The sequence below is a fragment of the Eumetopias jubatus genome, unplaced genomic scaffold, assembly GCF_037043125.1.
Source record: "Eumetopias jubatus isolate StellerSeaLion01/CBP00866 unplaced genomic scaffold, mEumJub1_p1.0 scaffold_6, whole genome shotgun sequence".
Taxonomy (NCBI): Eukaryota; Metazoa; Chordata; class Mammalia; order Carnivora; family Otariidae; genus Eumetopias; species Eumetopias jubatus.
Window position 1 is genome coordinate 115,743,664 of NW_028274812.1, and position 9,118 is coordinate 115,752,781.

General features: G+C 55.2%; 1 protein-coding gene across 3 annotated transcripts; it reads right to left on the reverse strand.

Annotated features, from left to right (window-relative positions):
- Positions 1–251: 251 nt before the first annotated feature.
- CDKN1A (cyclin dependent kinase inhibitor 1A) lies at positions 252–8,575 on the reverse strand. Of its 3 annotated transcripts, none has more exons than XM_028120654.2 (3): positions 8,512–8,570; positions 3,572–4,018; positions 252–1,817 (listed from the first exon to the last, which is right to left on the reverse strand). In XM_028120654.2, exons 2-3 carry the CDS (start codon positions 4,005–4,007, stop codon positions 1,768–1,770), a joined length of 486 nt encoding a protein of 161 aa, XP_027976455.1. In that variant the 5' UTR covers positions 4,008–4,018; positions 8,512–8,570; the 3' UTR covers positions 252–1,767. The 3 variants fall into 3 exon arrangements, with proteins under 3 accessions (XP_027976455.1, XP_027976456.1, XP_087880132.1); XM_028120655.2 differs by having other exon boundaries at positions 3,572–4,012; positions 8,512–8,566; XM_088024006.1 differs by lacking the exons at positions 252–1,817; positions 3,572–4,018 and adding an exon at positions 6,530–8,383 and having other exon boundaries at positions 8,512–8,575.
- Positions 8,576–9,118: the final 543 nt, after the last annotated feature.

The following is a 9,118-nucleotide window of genomic DNA, read 5'->3' on the forward strand; positions in this document are numbered from 1 at the left end:
GACTAACATTATGTTCTTTACCTAAAAAGACCACACAATGAACCAAAATATTGACCGTGGCAACATTTGCAGAGGTGCCATGTTTACTGTTTTTGTTTTGCTGTCATCTTTTGCCTCGTGGTCTTTCTGTTTGTTAAGCTCCCTACCTTTTTTAACTTTAAATGCTTAACTGTCAGAATTGTAACAACTACCAAAAAAACTTCCACCTACTCGTTCTTACAAATGATGAGGCATATTGATCACAATACAAGTAAAGTCACTAAGAAATATTTATTGAGCACCTGCTGTATACCCAGCCCGGTGGGAGGGGCCGTGAAGGACACAGAGCAGTATAGGACTTGTTCCTGCCCTTCAGAGGCTTACAGTCTAGAACCAGGACACATGAGGAGCCAGGAGGAAACAGTCCAGGCCAGGATGTTACAGGAGCTTAAGGTGTCTGGGGTCAGACCCACTAAGTGCTTCGGTGCCTCCAGGAGCTCAATGTTCAGTGCCAGGAAAGACAATAGCTCACAACTGCCAGGCCCGTATTAGCCCACTTAGCATGCCCTCTCCACAGCCTCTACCCCCACCGTCTTAAAACATCTGACTCCTTGTTCAGCTGCTATTCAAAGTGCAATGAAATGGGGGGAAAAGGGGGTGGGGCAGTGGGGAAAGTCTTTGGGTGAGTTCCAGGGGCTAGGGTCACCCTCTCCCTCCTAGAAAAATATGCTCCCCCCCCCCCACAACATACCCCTGACAGAGATTCCCCACTCAAGAAGACCTGTCTGACAACCCAGGACCTCTGCCCCAGGAGGTAAGAGGAGGTGGTGGTCGCCCCTTGAAGTGCCTGAGGTAGAACTGCCCCCCCACTTCTAGCATACCCCTTCCCCTCCCAGCCCACTGAGCTGGGGGGACAGGCACCCCAGAGCTGCCACCCAGGGCTGAGAGGGTACTAGAGGGAAAGGGCATGGGGGAGGGGAGGGGAGCAGAGAGGGGACCTGAAAGCCCAGCTGGAAAAGAAGGGCATCTGGGGCTTCTAGAAAAGTGCAGGGGAGGCCAAACATTGAGACTGGCTCCCCTGTGGGTGGCAGAGGGGGTGAGGGGAGGTGGGGTGGTTTGCTACGGGACCCTACCTTTCCCCATGCCTTCACAGGACAGAGTGGGGCATCAAGGGCCAGGAGAGAGTGCCACGTCCCCAGCCGTGTTCCAGGCTGTGCCCACTTCAAGGTCACCCTGCCCTACCTTAGAGAAGGTGAAGGGAATTCCAAAGTTTTGATGATGCCCCACCCTGCTGAGCCCCCTTCAAAGTGCTATCTATTTACTTCTCAAATTATAAAGAATCTGGGTTTGGGAATGCAGGAAAGCGGTGGAATTTCATAACACCTATGAGGCGGTGAGCAGACGGAGCCGGGCTCCTCCAGAGAGCACCACCCAGCAGGGGAGGGTCAGGCCAGCCCCACCTTACCTCTGGGAGAGCGGAAGTGGGGAGCACAGGATGAAGACGTCTTAAATAATAGCTCGCATAATAAAAATACCTAGCACTCTAATAAGCCTATCATTTTGCGGTCTAATGGTTTTTTAAATAATTCTAAATGCCAAAGGCTGGGGAGGAGTGGGGGGAGGGTGGTGGCGAGCAGGGTATATACATGAGGAGCAGTTTAAATTAAAACACAAATAATAATTAAGACGCACAACTGGAGGACTAAAGGCAAAAGGTGTAGAAGGGGAGGACGGAGGGGTTGGGGGGGACCCCTCATTTCTAGGAGCTTGAGGCTTCGAGTGGGTGGATTAGGGCTTCCTCTTGGAGAAGATCAGCCGGCGTTTGGAGTGATAGAAATCTGGAAAGAGAAAACAGAAGTCAGCCGAGCAGGAGGCAGAGGGCCCAGCAGAGCTATCCACCTAAAGCACATGCAGAGGGGGCAGGGACTCTTCCCTAGGGCCAAAGGGACACATTTTCAAGTTCAGGGGAGGACTCTGGCATTATAGAGAGCATCCCATCATGCTTCACAGACGTGACCAACGATAACCAGACCTACATCCGTGGGCCTGTTCTAAGCCAAGTTGCCCACTATGGTAGCCAGCAGCCCTATGTAGTTAAATGAACTAGAATCAAATAAAATCAGAAGTTCAGTTTCTCAGTCACACCAGCCACATGTCAAATGCTCAGTGGCTATTTGTGGCTAGTGGCCCTGGACATTTGCATCACCACAGAATTCCATTAAACAGCCCTGCTCCAGGAATGCCGTTAGATAAGCCATGACAAGTGTTCTGTACAATGACTCAGCCACATAAATGTAAGCTATCAGTATTATTGTTAGTATTGTTATTTCTGACCCAGCTGCAAATTTGCCATGGGATTCTTTTTTTTTTTTTTTTAAAGTAGGCTCCACGCCCAGCATGGAGCCCAACATGGGCCTTAAATTCATGACACTGAGATAAAGACCTGAGCCGAGACCAAGAGTTGGACGCTTAACCGAATGAGCCACCCAGGCACCCCTGCCAGGGGATTCTTGACTGCACCTCTCCGAGCCTGTTTCCTCATGTATAAAATGAAGCTGACATTGGTGCAGTGATCTAAGGATTGAATGAAATGCCCTCTCTAAAGGCTTTGGTCTGGAACCTGGCATAATACGTGCTCAAAGTTCAGCATTGCTCATTCATTTTTTTATCAAGCACCTACTACGTGCCAGACACTGTCCTAGGTGCGGAAGATTCAGCAACAAACAAGAGAGATGCAGATCCCTTTCTCATGGAGATAATAACCTATGAGGGAGACGGACAACGCCAAGAGAAGGCAGTAGCTGTTGCTAGTAAAAGCAAACAAATGAACAAAATGCCAAAGAGAAAAAATTAGGCAGGGAAGGTGGATGGGAAGTGTGTGTGTGATGGGGAAGGTGAGTTAGGTTTGGATAGGGCAGCTGGGAAATAGCTCATTAGTTTTCTCTACACTGTAGATTCACTGTGGGACCTTAGGCAAACCACTCAACCTCTCGGAGTCTTATTTCCGCTCCTATAAAATAGTGGCAAGAAAGTCATTTGGTATAGCACTGCTCTAAGAATTAAATGAAACCCACCCTAGAAACCACCTTAGGGGCACCTGGGTGGCTCAGTCAATGAAGCATCTGCCTTCAGCTCAGGTCATGATCTCTGGGTCCTGGGATTGAGCCCCGTGTTGGGCTCCCTGCTCAGCGGGGAGCCTGCTTCTCCCTCTCTCTCTGCCCCTCCCCCTGCTTGTGCTCTCTCTCTCTCTCTCTCTCTAATAAATAAATAAATCTAAGAAAGAAAGGAAGGAAGGAAGGAAGGAAGGAAGGAAGGAAGGAAGGAAGGAAGGAAGGAAGGAAGGAAGAAGGAAAAAGAAAACCGTTTTAGAAATTCACCTTAGCAAGGGGCCTGGCATATATTAAGTGTTCCCAATAAACGTCCGCTAGCTGGTCTTGGCTGCAGACCTGCTATGTGACCTCAGGCGAGTTGCCTCCTCCCTCTGGGCCCATTTCCCCTTGGGCCGAATGAGCGAGCTGGACCAGACAGGTCAGCCCTTGCACCGTGAACTCTGAGAGTCCCCTGCAGTGTCCTTCCCTGCACCCATCCTCACCTGTCATGCTGGTCTGCCGCCGTTTTCGGCCCTGAGAGGTGCCAGGTGCCCCCGGGGACCCCTCGGGCCGCTCAGGGGCGTGAGGCATGAGGGTGCAGGTCAGCGACAGGTCCAGGTGGTCCTCCTGAGCGGTCCCCTGCAGCAGGGCAGGTGAGGGGCTGGGCCGCTTGCCCCCTCCCAGGTCATCCCGGGGCCCCGCAGGCAGGTAGAGCTTGGGCAGGCCCAGGCCCCACACGCGCTCCCAGGCAAAGTTGCCCTCCAGCGGTGTCTCGGTGACAAAGTCGAAGTTCCATCGCTCCCGGGCCTCCTGCACGCAGCCGGCCATCAGTGCGTCACAGTCTCGGCGCAGCTGCTCACTGTCCACGGGGCCGAAGAGGCGGCGGCAAGCCTTGCTGCCACGCGGGATCTGCTGGGCATCCCTGGACGGTTCCGCCATGGCACCTGCGGCTGAGACACAAGGCGCCAGTCACTCAAGAAATTGCGCCCTACCTTACCAGGCCGCGCTTTGCTGTGAGAGCTTGGGTGACGTCTTCCTCCTAGAACACGAGGTCTCCCCGGCTCCTTCCAGCTGGTTTGCCACCATCTCCTTCCCACAGGCCATCCCCAACCCCCAGTCAACAGCCACGGGGTGGGGACAGAGCTCAGCCATCCTGGCACCCCCAGGTCACTGGGGGAGTGGGCAGCTGAAGGACAAGTTATGTCAACAAAGACAAGTTTATTGCAATAGCAGGGATCAGAGTCCTGTTTACCACTGGGTATTATCAGCTAAAATCAATTTGTTTCCCCCCGAGGTGTCCCTCATGGGCGTGAATGCCCCAAGTACGTGTGAATTGCCAGAGTCCAGTAGTTTCCCAACCCCAGCCCTGGCCAAAAGGTCAGGTCCCAAGTGAAATGACAGGCTGACTGCTCCTCTGGCCTCCTGAATTCCTCTACCCAGATGCCCATGTGGGATAACTCTGTTCTGAAATTCAAAAGTACCCCGGACTTTGCGATTAAAAACAAACAAACAAACAAACAAAAAAACCTAAGATCTAGTCCTAGCTCTGCTGCTTACTACATAAACTTTAAAAAGTCACTTTAAAAATTTTTTTTGAATTAAAAAAAATAAAAAGTCACTTAATGTCTCTGGGCCCATTTTCTCATCTATAAAATGGGGCTGTGGAAGCATGGTCAAGCACTTGGCCAGGGAGTCCCTTCATCAGGCAAGGCAATAGAACCCAGAGGTGAGAGGCTGTATCTTGTGGTTTACAGCCAGGGCCCTGGAGCGGGACTGCCTGGATTGGAATCCAGGCTCTGCTGGGCGACCCTGGACAAGTAGCTTAACTTCTCTGGGCTCTATTTTCCTCATCCGTAAAATGGAGACAGTACTAGTGCATGTCTCAGAGGACATACGTGAGGATTAATGGAGTTACTGTAGGTAACATGCTTAGAGGAGCAGCTGGTATATAAGAGTGTTTGGAAAACAGAAGTATTATTATTTCTCTCTGTGTTCAGTTCTTCCTGAGCCTTCTCCACGTCGTTCTCCCTGGCCACCACCTCCTTCAGACAGCAGCTGACAGGTGCTGTGTGCTGAGCGCCTTTCCCAAGGATGTCATCAGGCGAGAGAGGCCTGGGGGTGAGGAGGGGCTGGGCAGGGCAGGGCAGGGTGATGATTTCTCCCAGGCTGAGCCACATCCTGCCAGGCACATCAGGTGATCTGAAGTCTAGACAGCCTGGAAGCCCCTGCCCCCTGTTAGCTGCATCCAAGGAACCCGTTCAGCAGGCACAGAAAATCAGAGGTGGCCGGTCTACCCGGTTCCTCTCCTCCCACTTCAGAAGAGGCAAAACTGAGGGTGAGTCTGCTCATGACGAGGTGCTGGCACCCACCTGCCCTGCTCTGGCCTGACGCCAGGGCTGAGCGGCTGTGCAGCCTTGGCAAGACTGGGTCTTCCTGAGGACAAGTCCTGCTTTGCAGGCTCAGAGGGTGAAAGCTCTGCTGAGTGACCTCCTGGGGCAGGAAGCCCTGGACCCTTGCCCCAGTCACCCCTCCCCCACCCCACCTCTCACAGCTTATGGGAGAGGGGGAGGCACTAGGTGACCTCAGACCAAGTTTAAAGGGCAAGAGTTTGGAGAGATATAAGGCTTGCCCCCAAATAAGAAAACTAAAAATGCCAAGGGCCACTGCCCTGTAGAAGGGTTATGCAGTGCAGTGGGCAGAGCCCTCAAATAACCCTCACCCACTCTCTTTAGGGCAAGGGTGGGGATTTCTTTATATATTTTTATGTGCCAGGGGCTCTTCTAAGAAGTTTACAAATATTAATTTTCCTAAAGAGTGGGTATATTTGGTCTTTTTTTTTTTAACACAAGTAACTAAGCCTCTGAGAAGTTAAGTAACTTGCCCAAGGTCACACAACTCACAAGTGACACAGCCAGGATTTGAAGCCAGGCCTGTTTCCTGTGGGTTCTGTGCTCTGGTGTTCATCCACACTCCCTCTCTAGTTTTGTGTTCCTAGCCCGGGAAGGGGTTTTTGTGATTCCGCCCAGCAGAATCACTTAGGGAGCTTTTTAAAAATACAGATTGATAGGTCCCTCTCTCCCCAGATTAACTTAACTCAAATTAAACAGGATTTAAGCAGATGTTTGGCAGTTCCACAGATGGGCACTCTTGGGGTGCCATTCAAGGGAGGGTACACAGAGATGCCCCAAACGCACATTCTGGGTCTCAGTGTCTCATTGGCACAAGGAGGAGGAGCCTGCCTAGGCTTTTGTCAGGAAGTTGGGATATTCCCTGGCTTCTAGGAGCTGAAGATGGGACCAGAATCCAGGCAGGGATCCTCTCTCCTACCAGCCCTGCCCTTATGGCTCTCATAGGCTCCCCATCAAAATCTGATCTCACTCCCATTATCGAAACGCCCCGTTCAGGGAAAACTCAGAAACAGAAACTCTTGTTTTACAAACAAGTAACTGAAAATAACTTCCTTTGTTGGCCTTGGTGCCTTAGACTTCAACCAACTTTAATTCTGAAGTAAACAGTAAGCACTCAGTACACACTGTTGAACCAATCAATGGGGTACTCTTTTTAAGGGGCGTTCGCAGATGCGGCTCAGCCCAGGAGAACTGAGGCGGGAAGGAAAGGCGGGCGAAGCCGCATTCCGCGGGAAGGCGTGTTTGCTATTCGCGCCGGGGCCGGAAGGGGGCGCTGGTCTCCAGGAAATCACGCGCAGGGTCGGCGGTGCGTGGGCAGAGCCTTGGACAGCAGCAGGGAGTTGTGATGAGTCAGTTTCCTGCAAAGTGCTCCCCGCCCGCCAAAACTTCGCTTCCACTCAGGCTGCAGCGTCACCCTCGGGTGGGGAGGGGGGAGAAGGAGGGGGACCGGGGGCCGCAAACACGTCACGCTGAGCCAGCCAGGCTTCCGAAAGCCCCGCCACTGTTGGGAAACCGCGCGCTCCTCTGTGACTGACACACACACACACACACACACACACACACACACACACTCCGCACGCACAGGCGCGCAGAGGTTTGGTCCCTCCACCTTCTCTCCACGCCCAAAGCACGGGATGAGTCAGATCCCTGGAAAATAAAAATAGACGAAAGCAAGGGAAACAAAACCGCTCGAAAGTCCTACTCGAAAGGCGACGTGGAGGGAGGGAAGGGGCGGGGGAGCTGCCTGGGCACCCTAAAGTGCCAAATCCAATTCCCAGATTTTTTTTCGCACGAGGAGGGCGCCAGTGTCCCCCGAGGGCCCCCGACTGGGCGGATGCACTGTGGCCCGCGCTGGGCGGCGGCGCCCGAAGGACTCGTCCTCCTGCTCCGCTCAGACCTGTCGCCCTCGGAGAGAGCATTTTGGTGGGGGGCGCCGGGAGCTCCCCGATGCGGCTGCCAGAGTCCCTGAGCAGCGTCGCGCCCCCCGAAGTCCCACCCTCCGATGTGACCTCTCCGCGTCCCCCCGCCCCGGGCGTGGGCTGCACGCCCGGCTGCCCGGCAGTGCAGGGCTCCGAGCCCGCGGCGGAGTCCCGCGCCCCGACCCAAGGGCAGGCTGGGCGGGGGTTCTGCGGGCGCGATGGAAGAGAGGTGTGTTCCACTCCTGCTCTTCTCGAACTGACTGGCTGGCGCGAGCCCACCCCGCGCGGGGCCACCGCTCTGGGTCCCCGAGGGTGCGCTCCGAGGCGGGGACCGGACACCCAGTCCTGGCCCTCCTGATGTCCCGGCTTCCCTGGGAACGCTGTGTGCCAGCCAAATAGTCACTGTGCCGATGCGGGGACAGAGACCGCGGAGGGCCGGGAAGCCAACTTCTGGGGGGCCACTCTCCCCCAGCCCGGGCGGGGCTCTGACCTCACCCAGTCCGTTTCCCGGGGTCTCCTTGTCACCGTGAGTCACCTCCTCGATTGCGCTTAAAGGACGTGTCCCAACACGTTCCCAAGGACCGGCGACACAGCCCGCGCTGACCTCAGCGCCCAGCTGGTGGCGGACACGGAGGCGTCGGGGACCCAGACCTCGGGGGTCTGGGCGGAGACGGCACCGATTGGATCGGAGAGCTGCCCGGGAGCGGATCGCGAGTGAACCTGCTCTGCTCGGCGTTCTCCGCTCCTCCCGGGGCTCGGCGCTCAGGGGCTTCATCCGCTCGCCGCCACAGCGAGCCGCGCCGGGGTCTGGGGCGCACGGGTCCACGCCTCCCCTCGCCGCAGCTTCGTTTCAACCGGCGGGGAGCGCGGCTCCTCGCACTGCGCTCTGTCTCCGCCGGGAGTCCCCGACACAGCCCAACCTCCGTCACAGGCGCACCGCACAGGGACACCCGTGGAAGCAAACGCCAGACCCACGCACGTCGTTCACCTGTGAAGACCACACACACACACACACACACACACACACACGGATGTACACGGACACTGGCGGACACGCTCCACACCGCTCAGAGCTGCCAGCCCCGCGTTCGCTCTTGCCTGCCACGATTCCCTCACCTCCTCTGAGGGTCTCGGTGGCTCCGTGAATCAGCGCCGGGCTCCGGGTCTCCAAGCCACGGTCTCGGGGAATAGCTCACACCGCCCGGCGCTGCCCTTATATAGGATTGCGTCGGAGGGCTCCGCCTACTGCGGGCCTGGGACCGCCCCTTCTGCCGCTGCCGGTCGCCGTGCGCAGCCGGCCCGCGCGCTAAGACCTCCGAACTCAGATGCCAACGTCGCGTGCTGCAGGAGGGGGCTTCCCTCCTCCCCACACCCCGCGCCTGGGCCTCTGTGCTTGACACATGTCCCCACGAACTGAGCCACAAATCTGGGTTGTTTGAACTGGGGTGTGAGTTGGAACTCCCCACGAAGGGATGGCATTCTTAGGATGAGCAATTTTTCTGGCCCCGGAAACATCACGAGGGGTGACATTAATAGATAAAACTCCATAAATAATAAAAAGGATGTACCTCGCTTTGCAATCCCCAGAAATGCCCGCTATACCACCGCTATGCCCGCGGATCCCTCACTGGACCACCTCTCCCTAAGCAGGACCTGAAGAATCCAAACACCCCAACAAAGCATGTTGGAGACCAGAACGGAATTCGATCCCCTTTATTTCACA